The sequence below is a fragment of the Bos indicus genome, chromosome X (assembly GCF_029378745.1).
Source record: "Bos indicus isolate NIAB-ARS_2022 breed Sahiwal x Tharparkar chromosome X, NIAB-ARS_B.indTharparkar_mat_pri_1.0, whole genome shotgun sequence".
Taxonomy (NCBI): Eukaryota; Metazoa; Chordata; class Mammalia; order Artiodactyla; family Bovidae; genus Bos; species Bos indicus.
Window position 1 is genome coordinate 36328502 of NC_091789.1, and position 23581 is coordinate 36352082.

The following is a 23581-nucleotide window of genomic DNA, read 5'->3' on the forward strand; positions in this document are numbered from 1 at the left end:
GCAAGCAGACGCGGGTTCAATCCATTGGTTGGGAAGACTCCCTGGAGGAGGAAATGGCAACCCACTCCAGTATCCTTGCTTGAAAACTCCCATAGGCAGAGGAGCCTGATGGGCTATGGTCCATGGGGTCGCAAGAGTCGGACACGACTAAGCACGTACACTGCAGTAATAATCTTAACTGCACTAGTGCTGAATACCAGTTGAGCAGTTTCTTGTACCCCTGTACCAGAGTGCTTGTGAGCACTTCTGTAGACTCAGAATTGGCACAGCCTGAGCAGGGTCTTGTGAGGCAGAACCTCGGCCTTGCCTGGAACAGATCCAGTGAAGCAGTGTCCACCGCCCCAGCACCAGGAACTGCCTGTGCACAGTGCTGGAGGGCAGGTCTGGTGCTGCCCATGGGTAGAATTCTAGCATCTGCACTGCCACTGGATCCCTAACCAGCGTGGTGAACAGCTGTGAGGCGGAAGAGGCCTCTGTAACCCTGGCAAAAAGCAGGAGGGGTGGGGTTGCCTGCCAAGTTTTACAGGGTCTGCAGGATAGGGTCACACCTAGGGTCAGAGTCGTCTGTTCCTGCAGTGTGGCACTGGAGACCCTTTTTGGGTCCCTTTTCTGCCTCTGATTCTAGCTTCCAAACATCTAGAAACCATAGGTCCCTGTTTTCAGCTCTTGATCCTTGCTGCCCACCCCCCATCTTCCCTCCCCCACAACAAAGGATACTTCTTTGGTTAGAGGCCAATGACATCACCTGTTGCTCCTTAACCTTATCTACCACATGACACCCCTCAGTGATGCAAACCCACAGCCCATGCTGTCCTCAGTATCCATGGCAATATGACAGCTTGTCACACAATCTCTTCACCCATCAGTTCATTGCCTTGTGCAGAGCTCCAGTCATCTTTCTCATCTGTCAGGCATTTTCTGAGAAAGAAGGGAACTGTACCTCTTCGTCCTCTAACCTTTGCCCCAGAGAAGTGGGTACCAGGTGCCCCGGGATTGCACAGCCCTGAGCCAGGGCATGGGCGTGGGCACACACACACACACACACACACACACACACACACACACACACAGACACCCACAGGCTTTGTCAGGCCCCGCCTCCTACCTCTATCTCTGGCCTTTTCACCACAGGCACCTCCAGGACACACAGCAGAGTCCTAGGACTTTGAGGAGGAGCCCACAGCAAGTGGAGGTCAGCAGGGACAGGATGAGCTGGGGGAAGCTGGGCCTAAAGAAACCCCTCCATCAAATGATTGGGGAAGCCGTGGGAAACAGGGGCTGAATCCCTGTGACCAAAAAAGAGAGGGGGGTAGTGGAGGGGGTTTGGTGGGGGTTGGGAGGGTGGGCATTAATGATGTTCTCATTCCATTTGCATTTATAGGCTGTGGAAAACAGAGATGATTCTGCCTTCATAGTTGGCATTGACCCAAAATTTCTTGACTCCTTGTCACACTTTGTGAGCTGATTACTGCCCTTAGTATTAGACCAGTCCATAGAAACTGGGAGCAATGGCTGTGACTGTTGGAGGATTGGTGCAGAGGAATGGACCTGGACCCTAGGAAGGACTTGCTAATCATGGGGATCCCCATGGAGTGTAGTGAGGCAGAAATTAAAGAGACCCTGAGGAGGGGCTTAGAGTCCCTCTGCACCTACAGGGTGCTGGGCACAATGTTCAGAAGGGAAGACCACGCTAAGGCAGTTTTCCTTGAATTGACTGACACCATCAACTATGCTACAGTGCCCAGCTGGATCCTAGGAAAGGGAGGTACCTGGGAAGTGGTGAAACCCCATAGCCCAGATGAGGAATTTATCAACAGACTGAAGTACTTCCTAAAAGATGAGGGCTGAAGAATGGTAGATGTGGCCAAAACCCTGGGGTACAGCACTCATTCTGAGGGTGCAGAGCTGGAGGGCTTCGCTCAAGTCAGGCAACCAGTCTTGCAGCTTCTGAAAGAAAGCCTGTGGTACCAAAAACTCAAGATGTTTTCAGGAAACACTCTCCCAGGCCCAGGTGAAGAGAGCTTTGAAACCTGGCTAGAGCAGGTGACTAAGATGATGCAGCTATGGCAGGTGTCTGAGATAAAGAGGCAGGGTTTGCTGGAGAGCTTATGTAGCCCTGCCCAGTCCATCATGTGGGTGCTGAGGGCCAGCAGTGACTCTGTGACAGTGGAGGAGTGCCTGGAGGCCCTGAAGCAGATCTTTGGGGATAAACAGGACCATAGAACCTCACAGTTAGCTGAGACCTTCCAGAAGTCTAGAGAGAACATCTCTGTTTTTTTGGTATGGTTAGAGACCCTGATTCAGAAAGCCGGGCAGCACAGCCCCCTGTCAGTGAGAAGCACAGACACGATTCACCTGAAACACATCCTAGCCCGAGCCTCCATGACCACTGCCCTCCGGGGCAAGCTAGAGCTACTGGATCAGTGAGAGTGTGTGCCCACTTTCCTGCAGTTAATGAAGCTCATTCGAGATGAAGAGGAGTATGAGGCCACCATGGCAGTGACTGAGGAGAACCAGAGTCAAGCAGAAAGGGTCTGAAAGGCATCAGAAGACAATGTCCTGATCCCTCAGGTCATGGTGCAGGCAGGGTCATTTGCTGAGAGCAGCACTCAGACCATCCGGGAAAGGATCGTCCCATTTCTGAAGTGCAGGTGGCTGTCTTCCAGCTGTGACACTGGGGAGGAAGGCCACAGCCAGGCATTATTTCCTAGGGCTGAGAACCAGCCTCCGGCAAAGCCCAGGCCTCAGCTGGCAGCAGAAGAGTCAGGGAACGAGAGAGGGGCTGGAGCCGTTGAACCACCCCAAGGCTTAGGAAGCATAGGCTCAACATATTCAGGCACACCCTCTGCTAGCAGGCAACAGAAAAAGTGTAACGGGGGAAGAGGCAGTCCACACAAACAGTGGGAGCCTTGAATGTGGCAGAGGGGCAGGGAAGCCAGGCCCAGCCCCCTCAGCCTCTACCAGCTAGAAGGTGCTCCACCAACCAAGCCAAAATCAATTCAGGGAGGTGTGGGAGGTCCAAGTATGGGGCCATAACATTCAGCAAAAGGGGTGCCCGCACCTCAGACAGAGACCCCAACATAGCAGAGGCTGAAGGTGTAGTCAGGGTCTCTGGCATTGGCCCTGGCTTTTGGCCACCTGCAAATGCCCACCCAGTGGGCTCTGAGCTAATGATGCTGATGGTCCCCCAGGCCACGTGGGACCTAGAGGAGCCTCTCTGGAGGCCATCTCTGCCACAAGGTGCCAGCACTGGCAAGGAAGAGCTGTGGGGCAGACGGGAGATGCTCTGGCGGGGAGATCACAGGATCCAGCCTGTCTTCAGGATCATCTGCCCTAGGGTGTCCCCCAGAAGGCAGAACCCTGGAGCCTTTCCACAATTGAGGGCAGAGGACCCAGAGGCCCATGGCACCCAGCACCAGCCTACAAGCAGTCTTCCCCTACCCTGGCCCCTGCAGCCTGGAAGGACTGTAGGGACAAGGACAGTAAAGACTGTGAGGAGATGATAGGGCCCTGGGTACCTGGTGGGCCAGTACCCCACAGCTGGCTTTGGTGTGAGTGAGTGTGCATGTAAACTTTTGTTCTAAAGGAGGAAAAGGAGAAGGAGGAGGAAAAGGGGGAGGAGGAGGAAGAGGAGGAGGGGGGTTCAGGAAGAGGAGGGGGATGGAGGAAGAGGAGGAGGAGAATTCATTAGCAGGAGGGAGAGTTCTTTTGTTCTGCTTAGGTTTGTGCTTGGTCACTGGAGACCTGGGACTGGCCTGGAGAAGTACCACTCACCAGCTGCCAATGCCAAGGTCAGCCCCAAAGCCTGCAACTGGGAACAGCCCTGAGTGGGCAGTACCTGCCTAGGTGAGGGGTGCCTGCAAATAGCTGCTGCCCATACTGGCCTGAGAGACGTTAAGGGCCATGTCATGGTGCCTGGGCCTCCCTCCCACCCCACCAGAGGGGACCCCTATTCAGCATCCCCTGGGGCAGGCTGCTCCCTGTCCTGGGAAGTCCAGATGTGTCCCTGTAGGCCCCCTAGTGACCCAGGTCTCAAGGAACCCCTCCCTGCCCCAGTCCCCTCTCCCCTCCCCAACAACACACACCCGCAAGCCGTCGTCCATTTCCCCCTCCCACCCCCCACAGAGCCCTGCAGTGCCCATGAACCTGGGCTGGTTGTCCCCACCTACCCAGTCAGCCACCCCTGGGCCCTGCCACGTGCCCTGAGCTTCAGCACCAGCCAAGGCCCTACCCGCTGTGGTCCCGAGTCCTCAGCTCAGCGTGTGCTTTCCCAGTGCATATTCAGGCCCAGTTTTGCTTGCTCTCCTGGAGATGTGCGTGTGTTCTTCTCTGAGCAGTTCCCCCAACTGTGGTGCAGAGACACCCTAGCCCAGTCTCAGGAACTGGTGGGTAGTAGGGGATGGACGAGGGCTTGGCCAGCGTCCACCCCAGGACTTCTGGAAGGAAGATCTGCATTGGTGCCGCAGTGGGGCTTCAGGAGGCCCCCAGGACCTGTGCTCTGTTGGGCCACCCTGTGCTTCCTCGGGATTCTGTGTCCTCGGCTTGGTGCAGCATGCCCTGCTATTTGACTGACTTGTGCCCACCATAGAGCATGTGGGCCCAAGTGGGAGGAGCTGCCCTCAGGGGATTGGGCATTGCCAGCGCCCACCTTCCTGGCAAGACACCACCTGTGAGGCCCTCAGGAAGGGAGAGTGTGGGGGGAGGGAGGACGGCTGCGTGGGGCAGTACAGGCACCTTGTTAGGGACCCTGGGAGGATAAGAGGGGCCAGGACCATGATCTGTGGCCGTTAGTAGTTCTCTGTGTTGTCATCCCCTGTCTTCAATGGTTTCAGTCAGTGCTGCTCTTCAATAAAGTTTCCTCAAAGTTTCAGCTGCTCTGACAGCTGCTCTGGACAGTGGAGGGGAGGCGCTGCCTGAGGTGGGGGTACAGTGGCCTGGTACCCCGAGTCAGCACTGCAGTGTGGTCCCGGCAGGGTCCGAGATGGTCTGTGTGGCCCCCTGGGCTGGACGGAGCTTGGCGACAGGGATTTGTGGGCAGGGACTGTGGCTGGTTGAGTCCTCAGGAACCTCCGGGAGCCTCCAGGAATAAGTGGGTTAGATGTGGGGGAGGGCAGGGTCAGCAGGTAGGACGCCAGGCTCTAGGATCTCTGGCAGCTCTGTGGGGGCTCCAGGCACCCAGATGGTTCAGAGAGGTCACATGTGCCATCCCAAGGACCAGCCAGCCACAGAAAGGTCCTGGTGTGAGATCGGAGGCCACTGTCAGGAGTGTGGTGCAGGATTCCAGGGCAAGGGTGTTTGCCCACCTTCCTGAGATAGGCCTACTCCTGCTGGCCAATGGCGGCCAGCCCTGCTCTGTGCACCCAGGGACGGGGGTCGGGGAGTGGTGGTGTGATGCCCGAGGCAAGGAGGGTGGGCCAGCAGGAGTTCCACAGCCCCCTTTCCTCAGAGGCGGGGAAAGGCTGGCAGCGCTGTCCTCCACCTTGAGTCCAGGGCAGGGTGGCATGCTGAGAGGCATGGGCACCCCTCTCCCTGTTCCACTCCCCCACACTAGTCCTGTGTTTTGGGAGCAGGCAGGAGGCAGGGTGCAGGGCTGTGAGTAGGAGGCTGCAGACAGGGGCCCAGCGATGGCCCCTTCCTGCCCAGAGGCTGACTCGGGGTCTGTGGCTCCCCCAGAGCCCTCGGTGAGCAGTGCAGTCGCCAGGGTGGAAGGCACTACTGATTCGGGAGACATTTTCTCGAGCGTGAGGCCATCCTGCGTGCGCCTGCGTGTTTGTGCCCCGTGAGGTTGCGCGTTTACGTCCGGCGCCTGTGCGCCTGCGCGCGCCGCCATTTCCTGCAGCCGCGACTTTGCGTCGCGGTGCTTACCCGGAAATGCGACCATCCACGCTTCGAATGGCTGGCTGCCCTGGGCGGAGAAGCCTCGGCGGCGGTTCCCACGACGGCCGCCAGATGGCGAGCGAGGATCACAGTTCTGCCTGGCCGCCCATCTTGGAGATGGCCATCCCGGCGCCCTGGGCTCTCGCTGCGCATCCCCCGATGGCCTGGAAGCTATGGGTGGTCCTACCTGCCTAGAGCTGACGGAGGCCCTCTGAACCCGAGTGCACTATCACCACAGTGCAGGCAGAGGCGGGAGAGAGGAAGGGTGCCCGCAAAGATCCAAAGGGGCTGTTTGGCGAGTTGCCCTGGTGGTCTCTGGACGCCAGACGCTGGTCTTCAGAGCTGGCCGCGGCCAGGACCCATGGACACGCGGGGAGGGCAGTCGACCCTTCAACCCTGAGGGACCCTGAGTGGACCTGCCAACTCATGGCGCTGGGTCTCCGTGGGGAGGGGACGTCGTTATCAAGAGGTGGAAGAGGGAGATGGACCGTTTGGGTGGTTCAATCTGCAGAGCAGTGGCTGGCGCCTTTCCTTTTTCAGTGGTAGAAAGTGAGTAGAAGAGAACTGAGAGGATTACCCTGGTTACCGAGTTGTAGAACTATGCTTAAGTCTGCGACCTCTGTTACTGTCATCAAAATATATACTGCTTCCAGTTTGTGGGTAGTTACTACTGCTAAGGCCTTGGTGAGCCTGGTGGACATGGTGCTCAGGCAGTCGGTTCAGCCATGAGTGAGAGGTGCCTTTTCAACTGTCCTATTTGTTATCTAACCTCCTGCCTCCCAGATGCTTATGCAAGTGCACCACCTCTTCTATTTAGACATCTAACATGGTTATGCCTCCTGTTGTCTTCCTTTCTACAGTCAGGTTCTGCTTTTCTGCCTTATTGATTTTTATTTCTTCTAGCAAAAGCTCTCCCTGAATTAAGGCCAGGCACAGCACAGGCCATTTTGAGGTTTATATTTCCATATTTCCAGCCCTAAGGGCCTCCATTTCCCAGAGCCCCAGCAGTGCAGGGAAGAGTAACACTCCCATCCCTTATCATTGGTAGAATTTGGCCTTTCCTTTTTCAGCTAGCCCTTCCTCTCCCCCTTATGTGTGATATCTGGGTAAACTGGGAAGAAAGCCTGGGTGCTCCTTCCTTTAGCACCACAGGGAGATCAGAACCATGTATGCTGGTAACCACATGTGAGAACTCTCACTTTGGCCCCACCTGTCCTCCATGGTAAAATCCCAGGCCACTCTCTGTTCCTTGATCTCAAAAGTCAGTTCACAACTGGTTGAGAGGCTTGTCCTGCTCTCTTCAGAACCCTTGATTCTGAAAGTAATGAACCATTTCTTCACTTCTTGATGTGGGTGGGGTGTGTGTGGGGGGAGGGTTTCATTGGTCTCCACATCCAAACCAAATTTTAGGTGGTCTTTCATTGTCTTTACATTGGTGGAAGTTATGTGCAAGTCTATGGAACTGCACACCACTCACACCCCGTCCCCCCCGGCCCCAGCACACACACACAACCAAGAGAGTCAATTACAAACAATATCACTGAAGACATGACAGAGATTAGAACCACTTTTAAAGATTTAGGGGTGGTGGTCCCCATCATATCTACATTTGCATTGCTAGTCTGTTGACTGCAGAAATTGGATGAATTCTGTAAAATGACTTCACCAAGTAGTAATTCCAGTTGTGGATGCTGTGTGCTGGATGTGGTATAATTGCTCAAGCAGATTAATAAGCCAGGCTTCACCAAGTAGTAATTCCAGTTGTGGATGCTGTGTGCTGGATGTGGTATAACTGCTCAAGCAGATTAATAAGCCCTTAGGGCCATGTTATTTGGCCATTGATTTGATGAGTACATTCCTTTCTATTCCAACCAATCAGAGGAAGAGGATGAGAAGTAGTTCACAATCATATGGACAGACATCTCTATTTAAAGTTTACTCCACTGCTATGTTAACTCTTCTGCCCTACATCATATGCAATCTCATAACATAGTACAAAGAGATGTGGATCACCTAGACAGCCCATAGAACATCACTCAGATCAGTTAAACTGACATGATAATATCGATTGAAGAAGATGAGTAAGAGGGGTCTGTAAGACATGTGCTCAAGAGCATGGGAAGTAAACCCTATGAAAATCCAGGGAGCTGACAATTCAGTGAAGTTTTTAGGAGTTCAGTAATCAGAGGCCTTGCAAGGAAAGTTATGACCAACCTAGATAGCATATTCAAAAGCAGAGACATTACTTTGCCAACAAAGGTTCGTCTAGTCAAGGCTATGGTTTTTCCTGTGGTCATGTATGGATGTGAGAGTCGGACTGTGAAGAAGGCTGAGTGCCGAAGAATTGATGCTTTTGAACTGTGGTGTTGGAGAAGACTCTTGAGAGTCCCTTGGACTGCAAGGAGGTCCAACCAGTCCATTCTGAAGGAGATCAGCCCTGGGATTTCTTTGGAAGAAATGATGCTAAAGCTGAAACTCCAGTACTTTGGCCACCTCATGCGAAGAGTTGACTCATTGGAAAAGACTCTGATGCTGGGAGGGATTGGGGGCAGGAGGAGAAGGGGACGACAGAGGATGAGATGGCTGGATGGCATCACTGATTCAATGGACGTGAGTCTGAGTGAACTCCGGGAGTTGGTGATGGACAGGGAGGCCTGGCGTGCTGTGATTCATGGGTCACCAAGAGTCGGACAGGACTGAACGACTGAAATGAATCAGAGGCATGCCAGGATGTCCCCTCCAAAGTGCAAGACAAATAATTGCATCTTGAATCCTCCACCACAAAGAAGACAGCAGGGTTATTGCTACAGTCCACATGATGATGCAGAAGGCTCAGAGCTGGGGTGCAGGAGAGGAACCTGCAGCAGGTCCAGGCTGCAGTGGAAGCAGTTGTGTGGACCATCTTTTATGACAGTCCTCATGGTGTCAGATGTATCAGTAATGGGCAGAGATGAAGTGTCAAGTTCAAGGCCAGCCCCTGTAAGAGAATTGCCACCTACGTCCCTGGGGTTCTGGAGGAAGGCCATGCCATCAGCATCAGAGATTATATGTCTTTCTAGAAATAGCTTCTGGTGTGCTTCTGGGCCCTGGTAGAGACATATGCTTGACTATGGGACACCAAGTGTTTTGGCTTTTCTCCTGCGTTTGCCATGAAAGAGGAGAAGGAGAGGTACACTCTACCCTCAAATGAAATGTGTCAGTTCAGGTCCTTCAGGAAGTCAAGCTGGAGTTGGAAAATGTGAAAGATGTATGTTTCACCATGCATTGCCCCAAATGTCAGAGATGCAGCTTATTAAAAAGCAGAGACATTACTTTGCTGACAAAGGTCAGCTAGGCAAAGCTATGGTTTTTCCAGTAGTCATGTATGGATGTGAGAGTTGGACCATAAAGAAGGCTGAGCACCAAAGAATTGATGCTTTTGAACTGTGGTGTTGGAGAAGACTCTTGAGGGTCCCCTGGAGAGCAAGGAGATCCAACCATTAAATTCTAAAGGAAATCAACTCTGAATATTCATTGGAAGGGCTGATGCTGAGGCTGAAGTGCCAATCCTTTGGTCACCTGATGCGAAGAGCCAACTCATTAGAAAAGACCCTGATGCTGGGAGAGACTGAGGGCAGGAGGAAAAGGGGGAGAGAGGATGAGATGGTTGGATAGCATCATGGACTCAATGGACATGAGTTAGAGCAAACTCCAAGAGATAGTGAAGGACAGGGAAGCCTGGCATGCTGCAGTCCATGGGGTCGCAAAGAATCAAACACGACTGAGCGACTGAACAACAACAGCAATGCATCACCACAGATGCTCGAGATACAAGGGACATTGAAACTACTCATTGTGCCTGCCATTGTGGAGCTTAGAACTGCTGAAGGAATTGCAGAAATACATATGTAACCATTGTGCTAAGTGCTTAAGAAAAGCAAGTACTACAAGATTTCATTAGAGAAGAACGTAACTTAGATGGGGACAGGAATGCCAGTTGAGGTGCTGTTGGTGAAGGGACAGGAATGCTGAGACATGAAGGATGAGTAGGACTTGGCCAGGCAAAGAGTGAGGGAGGCTGTGCTCAGGCAAAAAGAACAGAGTATGCAATAGGCAGAAAAATGACCTCTACCTCAGTCATCCACTTCCCCTGGTCACTTCCCAGGCGTTGTCATCTCCTATAACTGCCCTCTCCCACCTCGATCATCAGTGATTCAAGTGTCCCACTCTCTGATTACAGACTCCTCACTGTGGTCATTTTCCAACCTCTTCAGAGCCTTCAGGCATTTATTTTTTCTGTCTCTGTCAGCCATCTCCTTCTTGACTTAATCTTTTTATTTAAAAGAACTTACTCAGGTATAATTGAAATGCACATTCTTAAAGTGTACAGTTTGATAAATGTTGATATCTGTATACACCCATGTAACCATCATGACAATCAATATAATAAATATCTCCATCCTCCCAAAGCTTTCTCATATCCCTTAGAAGTCCCGGACTTCTCTATAGCTCAGATGGTAAAGAATCTACCTGAAATGCAGGAGACCCGGGTTCAATCCCTGGGTCAGGAAGACCTCCTGGAGAAGGAAATGGAAATCCACTCCAGTATTCTTGCCTGGAAAAACCCATGGACAGAGGAGCCTGGGAGGCTACAGTCCATGGGGTCACAGCATCGGACATGACTAAGCGACTAACACATGTACCCTGCAACCTTGCTAAAGTCACTTATTACTTCTAGGTTTTTCTTGGTAGATTCTATGGGATTTGGGGGCTTCCCTGATAGCTCAGTTGGTAAAGAATCCACATGCAATGCAGGAGACCAAGGTTTGATTCCTGGGTCAGGAAGATCCCCTGGAAAAGGGAAAGGCTACCCACTCCAGTATTGTGGCCTGGAGAATTCCATGGACTCAGTCCATGGGGATTTGTACACGACTGTATGACTTTCACTTCATGAGATTTTTATATATAGAAACTGTTGTCTTCAGGTAATAGCAGTTTGACTTCTTTTCTAATAATGAATACCTTTTATTTCTTTTTCTTACCATGAAACAAATACTATTATCTGTCTTAGAAAGGCTTTCTGCTTAGCTCATTAGCTTCTGACTACAATGTGACAGACTCAGTCCTCCATCTCTTCTTTCTCATTGCAACCTTGGCTCCTTAAGTCTCTAATTTTGTCTCTCTGGGCCTGTGAGACCACTGAAAGCTACACTGGTTTTTTTTTTTTTGGTCCTCAGATATAGCCATCTACCTGGATGAAGCCTGGATTCTCAGCCTCCTTCACTGTGCCCTAGAATTGGGAAATGTCTCCAGAGGAAAAGAAGTTGCAAAATGTCAGTTTATCTTTCCATGGTTCTCCTTTCTCCAGCATGTTGGCTCCTTAAGTCCTGATCACTTCATTAGTTCTCCAATGGCTTTAAACTATTTTCTGTCATACTTTAAATAATTGTTTGCTATTTATTAATGTTATTGTTGTAAAATATTGCATATATACAAAGGAAAAAAATGTATCATGTACATTAACAGTCCAAGGAACAGTAGAAAATCCCATAAATCTGTATCAGAGAAGAACAAGCCTGATTCCGTATTGGATCTGTTCCTTTAGCTCTAATCTTTGTGCTCTGTCGCCTGTGCTTAGTCATGCTGGCTCTGCACCTTCATCTCTTCAATCAGTAAAAGAACATTGCCTATCACCTAAAATACATAATAGACTTTTTCTCAAGTCTCTGACTCCCAGGCTTAACCTTTAAAGCCATAACACTTTTCATTCATACAGAGATAAAAAGTTGCAGAACAGAAAATAGCATTTGTCTTATTGAAGGTTTACAGGAATTTCATGACCTGACCTACCTGGACACCTGCAAGAACAAGGGATTATCACATTTCCTCCAGGGTCTTCCTGGCAGCAAGAAGTCTGCAACAACCAGCCACACTCTCCCCTTTTACTATAAAAGAAACCTGAATTCTAACTCGGGTAAAATTGTTCTTTTGGATACGAATGAACCATTTTCTTGATCTGCTGACTTTCTGAATAAAGTCACTATTCCTTGCTCTAACACTTTGTCTATTTATTTGGCCTGTCATGTACTTAGCAGTATGACCTTGTTGTGCGTGTGTGCATGCTAAGTAGCTTCAGTCACGTGCTACTGTTTACAATGCTATGGCCTGTAGCCCGCCAGACTTCTCTGTCCATGGGATTCTCCAGGCAAGAATACTGGAGTGGGTTTCCATGCCCTTTTCCAGGGGATCTTCTCGACGCAGTGATTGAACCCACGTCTCTTACATCTCCTGCATGGGCAGGCAGGTTCTTTTCCACTAGCACCACCTGAAGCCCCATGAGCTTGGACTTGGTAACAAATCCACCATGCATATGAGCTTTAGGTACCCTCCTCATTTATAATTAGTCCTAGTCCCCCTTCATGCCATTATCCTATATTATTCTTTTTTAAAAATTCCTTTAAATTCAGATATAATTGACATATAACATCATGTAAGTTTGAGGTATACAATGTATTGACTTTACACATTTATATGTTGCAATGTGTTACTGCCTTAAGGTTAGCTAACACATCTGTCACATCACATAATTATCTTTTTTTTTTTTTTTTTTTTTTTTGTGGTGGGAATACACGATGTTTTAATGGGGTTTTCCTGTTGTTCTCTGTAGGAGCATTTGTCTGCCAAAAACTACCCTGAAAACTGAAGAAACATTTTTAATCACAATAAATGGCATTTGCTGAGTTGTGATAATGCTCAATGAACCAGGCAAACACTATGTCACTTTTCAGAGTAATGCAAATAATTATTTCCATTATTTCCCTTGTATATACTAATAAGTAAATAGAAATCTATAAAGTTTAATTGGTTGAGAACACAGAAGTGAGGAAGCTGGAATTCCCAGTCAGGCCTTTTCAGCTCCAATGAATGTGTTTGAAACACACAGACACACATATCTATATCCGTATCTGTATCTATATCTATATCTGTATCTCTGAATTGTTCAGTGCAAGCAGGTAGGCTGAAGATACAGGGAAGAGTTAGTTTTACAACTTGAATCCAAAGGCAGTTTGGAGACAGAATTTCTTCCTCTTTGAGGGACCTGTCTTTTTCTCTTAAAGCCTTCAACTGTATGGATGCAGCCAACTTAGATTATGGAGAATAATCTATTTATAGTCCACTGATTTAAATGTTGATCACATGTAAAAATAACTTCACAGCAACATCTAGAGACATGTTTAACCAAGCAACTGGGCAGTATAGCCTAGCCAAGTTGACACATAAAAACAGCTACCATGCTCCCTAACTGTATTTTCAACAGTTCAAACAATGGAAAGAATAGAGAAGAAATAGTGTCACACTCTCACCTCTGTCCCCTTCCCTTCACAAAGAAGAACACTTCAACCTCTCAGTGAACATCCTTTCAGAACTCTGCCTATTCCTTTAACACTCATACATATAAATATATGCATATACAATATGGTTAATTTAAATAGGATCATTCTACAGGTATTGTGTCTTGTTTGCCCTCTTGAATGGTAAGTCACATATATTTATCCTTTTATTTACTTGGACAAACATTTATCTAATATTTATAATATTAAATGATACAATTGAGTAAAAAGCAAAAGTCCATATTTGACCCCCTTCCTGAACCTCACTTTCATCCTCAAAAATAAATACTGTTATCGTTTAAGGAAGCAGATCCCTTAATTGGCTGCCTGTCCCACAATCCAGATTCTAGAATCTCCAGACAGTATTTATTGGGCACCCTGACCCTGGTCTGAGGCTCTTCTGCCCTGAGCATTCACTGCTTGGGTACAGAATCCTCCTGAGCTAGACTGGCTCCATGGCTAGTCAGAGTTCCCATGAGGCACAGGCAGCCCAGCTGGCCCTATCAACTGATGGGGAACCTGCAGCAGGGGACTCCCGTGATTCCTCCCCAGATTGAAACGTAGATTGAGGGGAGGTTTTGGAGAAGCAGGGTGAGCAACCTGAGAGCCAAGATCGACGCCTCCAAGACAATCTGCCCCCACAGGGCCTGAACCCAAAAATGGCCAAGGAGGAAGACATCCTTGGGCTGTCCTTTCCCAGGAAGCTCTGGAGGATCGTGGAGGATGCGGCCTTCACTTCTGCGTGCTGGAACGATGAGGAAAACATGGTGGTCATCGAAGAAGATCTCTTCCGGATGGAGATCCTCCAGCGCAGAGGCATGGACCAGATCTTCGAGACAGACAGCATCAAGAGTTTCATCAGTGAACTGAACCTGTATGAGTTCAGGAAAATCCACCCTTTGGGCTGCTCTGCAGGGAAGAAGATGATGATGGTAACGTAGAGCCCTTCCGAGAAGACTAGGCTAGACGAGCTGAGTGCTGGATGGGTTTCATTTTCCAGGAAAAATTTTTCTCGTGAGAGGGTGGTTAAGGAAAGAGGAGAAAGCAGGATGTGTTGTGTTCCACCACCCCTCTTAGACAGGGGTGATCCCAAACCTTGAGGGGCCACTTGATGTCAGGGAGGGCCAGTAATACCTCAAGTGAAGATGGCCTGGGGGGAGCTCTAGGGAGTGACATGCTAGGGCCTCACAACCTGCCAGGAATGAAGAAACGTCTCCACAGTTAGGCAAGGCTGGGATAGTGGTGGGGAGGAGGGCAGCAAGGAAGGGCTCTTCTCCCACCTGATGGTTAAAGTGATTCATTTCTTTCAGATCTATCCCAACTGCAATTTTCAGAGAGACAAGCCTCTCCTCCTGCAGAACATCTGGAGGAAAGGTGACCCCAGAACAACTGCTCAGCCTACTGCCAGTGCAACAGCGACCACAAAGACAAAGAAGCTAGCGGTGGCAACCAGACAGTCTCCTCGACTCCACCACAACCAGTGCACCCAAGAGGCGGGCAAGAAAGTCCAGAAGGGAATGCCACCTGCTCGCAGAATGCCCAGCTGGTGCTCATTTGTGTTCTCTGGCCTTTGGTCTATGGGCAGTGTAGCCAGGTGGGCTGGGAGAAACCATCTCCACAGCGAGCAGGGTGGTCCCAGTGGAGAGGGCACATCCAGCAATGCCACGTCTGTTTCCCCAGCTACTTCTGGAAGTGATTGAACAGGGGAACTGCCCGAGAGCCCCCCAGAGTACCCAGATTATGATTTGGTGATGGCTTTGCACAAGATCTGCTACTACATCCCAATGGTGGCCCTTTCAGTCATGGTCCCAAATGAAGCCCCTGAGGCGGAGGAGGAGCAGGGAGAGTCCTCAGATTACAAGTGTGTCCTCTGTGTGCACTTCAAGGACAAGCCCAATCCCTGAACTGCTAGGTCCCTTAGTTCAGTTCAGTTGCTCAGTCGTGTCCGACTCTTTGTGATGCCATGAGTCACAGCACGTCATGCCTCCCTGTCCATCACCAACTCCCGGAGTTCACCCAAACTCATGTGCATCGAGTCGGTGATGCCATCCAGCCATCTCATCTTCTGTCATCCCCTTCTCCTCCTGCCCCCAATCCCTCCGAGCATCAGGGTCTTTTCCAGTGAGTCAACTCTTCACATGAGGTGGCCAAAGTATTGGAGTTTCAACCTCAGCATCAGTCCTTCCAATGAACACCCAGGACTGGTCTCCTTTAGGATGGACTGGTTGGATCTCCTTGCAGTCCAAGGGACTCTCAAGAGTCTTCTCCAATACCACAGTTCAAAAGCATCAATTCTTCGGTGCTCAGCTTTCTTTACAGTCTCTCACATCCATATATGACCACTGGAAAAACCATAGCCTTGACTAGACGGACCTTTGTTGGCAAAGTAGTATCTCTGCTTTTTAATATGCTATCTAGGTTGGTCATAATTTTCCTTCTAAGCAGTAAGTGTCTTTTAATTTCATGGCTGCAATCACCATCTGCAGTGATTTTGGAGCCCCAAAATATAAAGTCTGACACTGTTTCCCCATCTATTTCCCATGAAGTGATGGGACTAGATGCCATGATCTTAGTTTTCTGAATGTTGAGCTTTAAGCCAACTTTTTCACTCTCCTCTTTCACTTTCATCAAGAGGCTTTTTAGTTCCTCTTCACTTTCTGACATAAGGGTGGTGTCATCTGCATATCTGAGGTTATTGATATTTCTCCCAGCAATCTTGATTCCAGCTTGTGCTTCTTCCAGCCAAGCATTTCTCATGATGTGCTCTGCATATAAGTTAAATAAGCAGGGTGACAATATACAGCCTTGATGTACTCCTTTTCCTATTTGGGACCAGTCTGTTGTTCCATGTCCAGTTCTAACTGTTGCTTCCTGACCTGCATATAGATTTCTCAAGAGGCAGTCAGGTGGTCTGGTATTCCCATCTCTTTCAGAATTTTCCACAGTTTATTGTGATCCACACAGTCAAAGGCTTTGGCATAGTCAATAAAGCAGAAATAGATATTTTTCTGGAGCTCTCTTGCTTTTTCGATGATCCAGCAGATGTTGGCAATTTGATCTCTGGTTCCTCTGCCTTTTCTAAAACCAGCTTGAACATCTGGAAGTTCATGGTTCACATATTGCTGAAGCCTGGCTTGGAGAATTTTGAGCATTACTTTATTAGCATGTGAGATGAGTGCAATTGTGCAGTAGTTTGCTCAGATGGTAAAGCGTCTGTCTACAACGAGGGAGACCGGAGTTCAATCCCTGGGTTGGGAAGATCCCCTGGAGAAGGAAATGGCAATCCACTCCAGGACTATTGCCTGGAAAATCCCATGGACAGAGAAGCCTGGTAGGCTACAGCCCATGGGGTCGCAAAGAGTCGGACACGGCTGAGTGACCACTTTCACTTTTGAGCATTCTTGGGCATTGCCTTTCTTAGGGACACTCAAAAGTACTCTCTTGTAATCAAATAGATTTCTGGCTGTAATAAAGTAGAGCAAAACTCCATGGCAGTAAATAAAAATTGAATGACAACTTCGAGTCTGTGTTCTTTCTGTCTGTCCATGCTATTCACACATGGCACAGGGTGAGCCAGATGAGGTTGGAAGCCCACACCCCAGGCAGGCTTCAGTCCGGTCCCCATGGTTCCTTTTCAACTGAAGCAGCATCATTTCACACGCTCGGCCAAGGGTCTGACCCCCAAGCCGAGCTCAGGACAGGCTGGTCCCTTGGCCTTGCCTGCCACTCAGCAGATGGCCCAGCCGGGCTCCTGACCTTGGGGGTGTCACTTTCCCTGATTCTTGCACCCTGAAGCAGAAGGGGCTCCTCAAGGGTCCCCCAACGATTCCACAAGTTTCTGATCAGCAGCTGAGCATCTCTAGCTCCCGATCTGGGGGCCTGTTTCTGGGCCTGTGGGCCTCTCCGCGTGCTGGATACCTCTCTACCTGCCGACGCACAGCCCAGTCCCCAGCCTTCCCCCATCAGCCCCTGGTCACTGTTCCAACATCGGGGAGTTTGGACCAGAACAGAGAGGAAAAACACTAAGCATTTTCCCAACAACACGTTTCTCTCAACCACCCAGACACAGCAGGGCCAAAACGAGTGGCAATGCCATCTTATCGTAAAGGTCAAATTCCTGCAGACTCTTGCTGAGTCCAGAGCAACACCGCATGAGGGGTGTCCTGGCACCCTGACCCACATCAAGTTGGCAGAACACCCCAGGGTGGGGCCAATTCAGACTGAACCAGACAGGCATGTCCAGGGTGCAATGGTGACGGGACAGTGTCACCATGTGCTGGTCTCTTGGTCACCTTTTGAAAGCCCAGATTGGACAGGCTTCCTGCCCAAAGGGGATCAGGTGCTGGGGGATGTCCACCAGGAAGATGTCCTTCCCACCTCTTCCAGGGATGGGCTGCAGCAGCCAACGGGGGTTGGTGAGCACAGTCAGGTACTTCTGTCGCAGGTCAGGCAACAGGGCTTGATTCTCCAGCTCCTCCACCTCTTCGGGATCTAGGTTTTCTGGGCACAGCAAAGTGTCCCCAATGTCCACGAGACCTGTGTGCAAAGACAGGACACAGAATGAGAACAAGGTCATTCAAAGTCTCGCCTGCTAGAGACTAAAACGTATCACGGCAAGGAACCAGTGAACTGAATCCTCTGGCTGAGCATTTCAGATGGGCTCACCTTGGCAAAGGGAATCTGGGGCAAGGGCAAGCGAGGGAAGGAGCGAAATGAAAGGGAGAGGTCTGGTGCTCCACAAACCCACCAGGCCACAGGCAGCTCTCAGTCTGCCCACTGCAGGCCACAGGGACAGAGCAGGAGGACCCTGACAAGGAACCTGTGGATATCAGGTCCCGAAGCGATTCACCACCAGAGTTATTGCTGTGGGGCCTCACCCCTGGGGAGTCAGGGGACTTGCTCAGGCCTGGCTGCAGGCAGTGGCAGTGGGGAACCCAGGCTGGGTGCTTTCCTGCCTCTCATGGTCTCTGCTGGGGACACACACGTGGGGACACACACACACAGACAAATGCCACACACAGACCTGGACCCGCCTTTGCCTCAGAGCACAAATGGGCATTGAGGCCCAGACTGGTGGTCAGGGACCTTGGGCCATCGTCTCCCAGCCAAGGGACCCTTGCTGCTCCTCTGAAGAAACCTCAGCTCCCCCCTCCCCGCTTACCAGCTGGTTCAACAGAAAACAATGTAGGGCAGCATTGGGGCCATGCAGACAGCGTGGGGCAGGGTGTCACTTGCCCGCAATCACTCCGCGGCCGAACTTGTCCCCATCCCGCAGCAAGGCCTGGATCTGGGCGGGGCTCATTCCCAGCCTCTGCTCCAGCAGCTCCCGCCAAGCTGCATCTTCCCAGTCCCGGCGAGCGATGTGGACTGCCAGGGTACAGTGCTGGTGGCCGCGTAGCACGGGCCGCCACCGCGTCTCCAGGGTCTTGACACCGTTTAAGATGAAACCTGCATAAGGCTGTCTGAAGGACAGACAGCCGAACTTCATCTCCCAGGGCTCCTAGGGCCTCATGTGGCTGTGGAAACACAGAACCACCAAGGTCAGGAGCCTGACACAGTGGCCTGCAATCTCACAGCCCTCGGCTGGACCTCAGCCCCATGTGTCCGAGCATCCTCCAAGCCTGCTGACACAGAATCTGGGGGGTTAGAGAGGGCTGGCTCTTTCCATCCATCTCCACATGGTCCACAGATAGGGGGGTGGTGACCCAGAGGACCCGTCTATCACATGGAGTTTGTGGGGCGGTCAGGAAGGAGGGCAGGGCAGTGGAAGAGAGGTACATGGTGAAAGGCACGTGGTAAGTTCCAAGACAGAGGGACTGGAAACCCTGGGAGCACCGAGGAGGGAGGGCAAGCCTCCTGGTTTCACAGCCCAGTGGCTGGGCTCTAATCTTCTCAAAGCACAGACAGGCACTGTCTTGGGCTTAGCTTCCCCTACCCCCAGCCACCACCCCACCCCTTAGCTCCCGGCCCCATCCCTGCCCATGCTCTGGAGATCTCCATCTTAGCCCAGGGCTGCTGAGGGCAGATCCATGCTAGCCAATCTGGCCTCGGCCCTAGGGTGCCCTGGAGCTCAGACAGCCCTGCCAGGTATCTTCCCCACACCTTTGGCAGCCACATTCCTCCCAGTCCTTCCCACATCACTGCCTCCACTGTCATCAGATGCCCGAGCCCTTGCCCAGAGCCTAGAGAAAGAACGGAGAGCAGAAACTACTGGGAATGGCATGCTTCCTGTCCTTGCCAGGGCCTGGGATGGCATCATGCAGGGATCACAGAATTCAAACCCCAAATTACCTGCTATGTTACTGTCACCTTGTTCGACACCTGAGGAGGAGCCGAGGCACAGAGTCACAGCCCATGACTGCAGGGGACCTGACTACACGTACCTCCAACCTCACTTCTTTCCTTGTACCTGGCGGGGGGGTCCCTGTTCACTGTAGGGGAGTGGAGGTGGAGGATCAGAGCCATGGGCCTGAACCTCAGTAGTCTCAGCACCTCCGAGGGAGCTTCCGTTTCCACATGGCTATGAGCAACTTCCCTTTCACTTTTCACTTTCATGCATTGGAGAAGGCAATGGCAACCCACTCCAGTGTTCTTGCCTGGAGAATCCCAGGGACGGTGGAGCCTGGTGGGCTGCCATCTGTGGGGTCGCACAGAGTCGGACACGACTGAAGCGACTTAGTAGTAGTGGTAGTAGTAGTAGTATGAGGATGGGGACAAGGTCCTAGAGGCACCCAGCCCAGGGCATTCTGGGCCTTTCCTTCCCCTAGCATAGGAGAGCCACAGTTCTCCCAGGCCCATGAGGAACCATGTGATCTGGTTCGTAGCCTGATGGCCTGCTCTCCTTGCCCCTGGATTCACCCCCGGTAGCCATGAAGGCCATCCTTCCATCCTTGGAACACTCCAGTCAGTTCCTACCTCAGAGACTTTGTAGGGTGTGAGGTGTCACATTGTGTCCCCTCAAATTCAGGTGCTGGAGTCCCAATCCCAAGTACCTTGGCAGGACCTTACAGACAAAGGAAAGGTCTTCACAGAGCTGATGGAGGTCAAGTGAGCTCATTAGGATGGACCCTCCTCTAACAGGATGGCTGTCCCCATACAAAGGGCACATTTAGAGGCAGACAGGCACACAGGAGAACTGGGGTGAAGAGGAAGGCGGAGATCTTCAAGGCCAGACACACCCACCATGGCCAGCAATGCCCAGAAGTGAGGGGGTGGATGGGACAGACTCTCTCTACAGCCCTCACAAGAGCCAACCTCCGCTGACACCTCGACCTCGGCTGCTGGCCTCCTGAACCAACACGGTTCGTATTTGAGCCAGCCGGCCTGTGTGACCCTAACATAACTGCCAGCAAATTAAGCCAGAGGGTCAGTTGTCTGGAATCTCTCCGCAGAGGCAAGGGGGATGGCTTCTCCACTCCCAGCACCTTGGGCACACTCCTCCACGTCTGCACATCTATTTTCATGCGTTTGTTTTCACCCTTATATGGTGTCTGTTTACACCTCCCAGTGTTGGGGGTCCCACAAGTTACTGATGCTTCCCTCCTGACGGAAGGGTAGGGAAAACTCATTCTGCCAATACAGCCACTCAACATGACCACACACTGACTGAAGAGTCATGCAGGAGGTGGCCCAGGGAACAGGGCACACACCTGAAGTGCTGACACACACTAGCAAATGGTCTTTCACAAAGGCTCCCCTGTGTCCACTTCACCAACCACAGGCAAGGGTGCCATGTCCTCACCCATTGGCTAGCGCTGAGCATCATCATCCCGCTGAACTTCTGTTGACGTGCTGGGTGACAGAGGGTCACCCTCTTCACTGGGTCTGGCTTGGTTACCAGGGAGCCTGGCTGGCCCCTGGGGCATGGCCATTGCTATGTCTTGTACTGGGGTATGTGATTGGATCCCAGGCTTGCCCAGTTTCCGCCACTCAGTGTCTCAGCCAACCCACCCCCTTCCTCCTGGGCACCTCTGAATCTCATCTGTGTGGGTGGAATCCCTGAGCAAGAAGGGGCTCAAGCTTTCCCACCACTCGACGCAAAGGGTGCCCGCTTGGTGGCCAGAGGTGAAAACACTCTTCCGCCTGCTTGTCTGTGTGTCTTCACCTGCGCAAGGACCAGAGGAACAGGGAAAAAATCACCAGTGAGAAGACAGCAATGTTGGACAACAAGCCACTATGTTCTTCTCCTTGGCAGGGGCCTCAGACCACAGGGATCCAGGAAGGCCCAACTGATGAGAAACACACATGCAGGTTCCCTCAGGGTACGTTCTGCTCATCACAGCAGCTGGCCTGTCATGTGACTGGGACAGGGACCCCACAGTGCCTCAAGGGTCAGCACAGAAATCCATCCCCCAGCAGTGACGGTGATTTACAGCTCAGGAGACTGGGGCAACTACGAAGAGAAAATGATTCCTCCCCTAACACTGCCACTCTGGAAGGATCCGGAGGCCGGCACAGTCAGTCGGCCGCCCTACATGGACTCCTGGTTGGGCCCCACCAGGAGGGGAACGCGTACAAGCAGCTGAGCTATTCAGGTCAGGGCCCGGTGTGGGGAGCTCACAGGGGGCGGGGTGGGGGGGCTCGTGTGAGGTCACAGTCCGGGGGGAGGAGCAGGAGGCTGGAGGGCAGGTCTGCTGGCATCTTCGCATGAGTCCCGGGGCATCGCCAGGACACGTACGTGGAAGGAAAGCAGGCGGGGACTGTGGCCGTGGAGGGGACCGGAAGGTCCGGTTCGGCCCCCTGGCAGGGGCTCCTGGTCCCAGAGTCTGGAAACCCCCGCCCGGAGGTACCGTCTGCACACGAGGCAGGTCCCACCTTCCTGCAAGTAGAGCGAGTCGCGGGCGCTTTTTTGGGATGGCCGGGCAGCGGCCACCAGGCAGGACAGTAGTCCGCCACCAGGACCGCTGTCAGGGGACGGCGCCAGTTGGCCTTAGTCCCGTCGCGCCAACAAACACTGAAGCCCCTGATTTCCGGTGTGTATGGCTTCCGTACTCACGTAAGCACGCAGTTACGTAGACACGCACGTACGAACAAAGGCGCTTTCCCTCGCTGGCCTTGTCTGCTAGGAGACGGAATAGGAGCCGCCACGCTCTGAGGTGCCTGGAAGGTCAGGCCGAGAGGAGCCTCGAGACTTGCGGCCTGGAGCGGGACCCGAGGGAGGACCAGGAAGTGAGCGGTCGGGCGGAAAAGAGGAGGGGAGATGGGAGGAGCAGGGAGAGGAGTCTGGGGCTGAAGCTCCTCCTCACCTGGGTGAGGAGGCGCTTCTGGAGAAGGAGGCGCTTCTGGAGAACGAGGCGGGGCGGGGCGAGGCGGAGCGGAGCGGGGTGGAGCCACCGGGAGAGCGGAGCAGGGCGTACAGTAATGGAGCTGTGGGCCTGGGGAGCCCACGGAGGTTGGGCTTGTCCAGCTCCATGGCGGAGCCCAGACTGTGCCCTTTTGAGTCCGTACCATAAGCGTCCAGTCCGCGAGATTCGGCGAGAGTCAAAGTGACCGCGACCCAGTGTCCTCAGCGACTGCATCCGAGCTTCAGGGTGGACCCCAGGGGCCAGGGAAGCGGGAAGAGGCGCAGCCTATGGGCGGAATTCCCCAACTCTGGGTTGAAAGCCCAGGCTGGCTCCCCTCCAAGTGACCCTGGGGCTGCTGGCCCAGTGCTGAGCAACAGTCTGTCTTTTTGCAGATGCGAAGGAAAATCCTCAGTTTCCTGCTGCCCCTGGGACCTGAGATGTCCCATAGAAAAGAAGCTTCGCTTTCAAAACAGTTTCCTGTCCTCTTCCTCTTGTCTGAGGGCTCAGCCCACCCAGGGCAGCCCCCTGACTCTGCTCCTGACCGCCGCTCTCCCTGCTGTGCCCCAGCCTCCCAGGTGCCTGATCAGAGTAAAGGATCCTCTTCCTGTCCCCACTGCTACTAGCTGAGTTCAGGCTTCACGGCCTGGGGCCAGTTCTGTCAGCCTAACCCCCACCCCTCACCCCCGCCCCCGCACTCTCCTGGACCCCTGCTGTCTCTCCTCCTCCAGCTGGAGTTGCACACACTATCGGTTCTGTGTCACAGAGCACACACATCTATCCTTGTCAGTCCCGGGTTGAAAGTGCAGCTGAGCCCTCTCCTGTTTAAGCTTCAACCCGTCCATGGTGCCCTGGGGGACTTCCGGTGGTCTGAGGTCTCCTTCCTCCTCACCCAGCACTCTGGGTGGCTGTGCTGGTCCTACACTCTGTGCAGAGCTCATCCGGGACCCCACACTTTCTCATGCAGTTCTGCCCCTTGACTGACTACTGGCTCCTCTTGTCCTGACAACCAATTGTCCTCCTTCCAGGCATGACTGTAACATTCCTTTCTCT

At 52.2% G+C, this 23581-nt stretch overlaps 2 protein-coding genes across 3 annotated transcripts; one reads left to right on the forward strand and one right to left on the reverse strand.

The window, feature by feature from the left end:
• Window positions 1-1521: 1521 nt before the first annotated feature.
• PNMA5 (PNMA family member 5) lies at window positions 1522-6092 on the forward strand (the record flags this gene model as incomplete). Its single annotated transcript, XM_070785013.1, is given in 2 exon segments — window positions 1522-2869; window positions 5785-6092. Coding segments are annotated over 2 exon segments (1656 nt in total), but the record flags the coding sequence as incomplete, so codon positions are not given.
• Window positions 6093-10170: 4078 nt separating this feature from the next.
• Window positions 10171-22528, reverse strand: LOC139181264 (protein EOLA1-like). 2 transcript variants are annotated; one of them, XM_070784180.1, is made up of 3 exons: window positions 22243-22528; window positions 18483-18763; window positions 10171-17783 (listed from the first exon to the last, which is right to left on the reverse strand). In XM_070784180.1, exons 2-3 carry the CDS (start codon window positions 18733-18735, stop codon window positions 17536-17538), a joined length of 501 nt encoding a protein of 166 aa, XP_070640281.1. In that variant the 5' UTR covers window positions 18736-18763; window positions 22243-22528; the 3' UTR covers window positions 10171-17535. The 2 variants fall into 2 exon arrangements, with proteins under 2 accessions (XP_070640281.1, XP_070640282.1); XM_070784181.1 differs by lacking the exon at window positions 22243-22528 and adding an exon at window positions 21925-22236.
• Between the last annotated feature and the right edge of the window lie 1053 nt (window positions 22529-23581).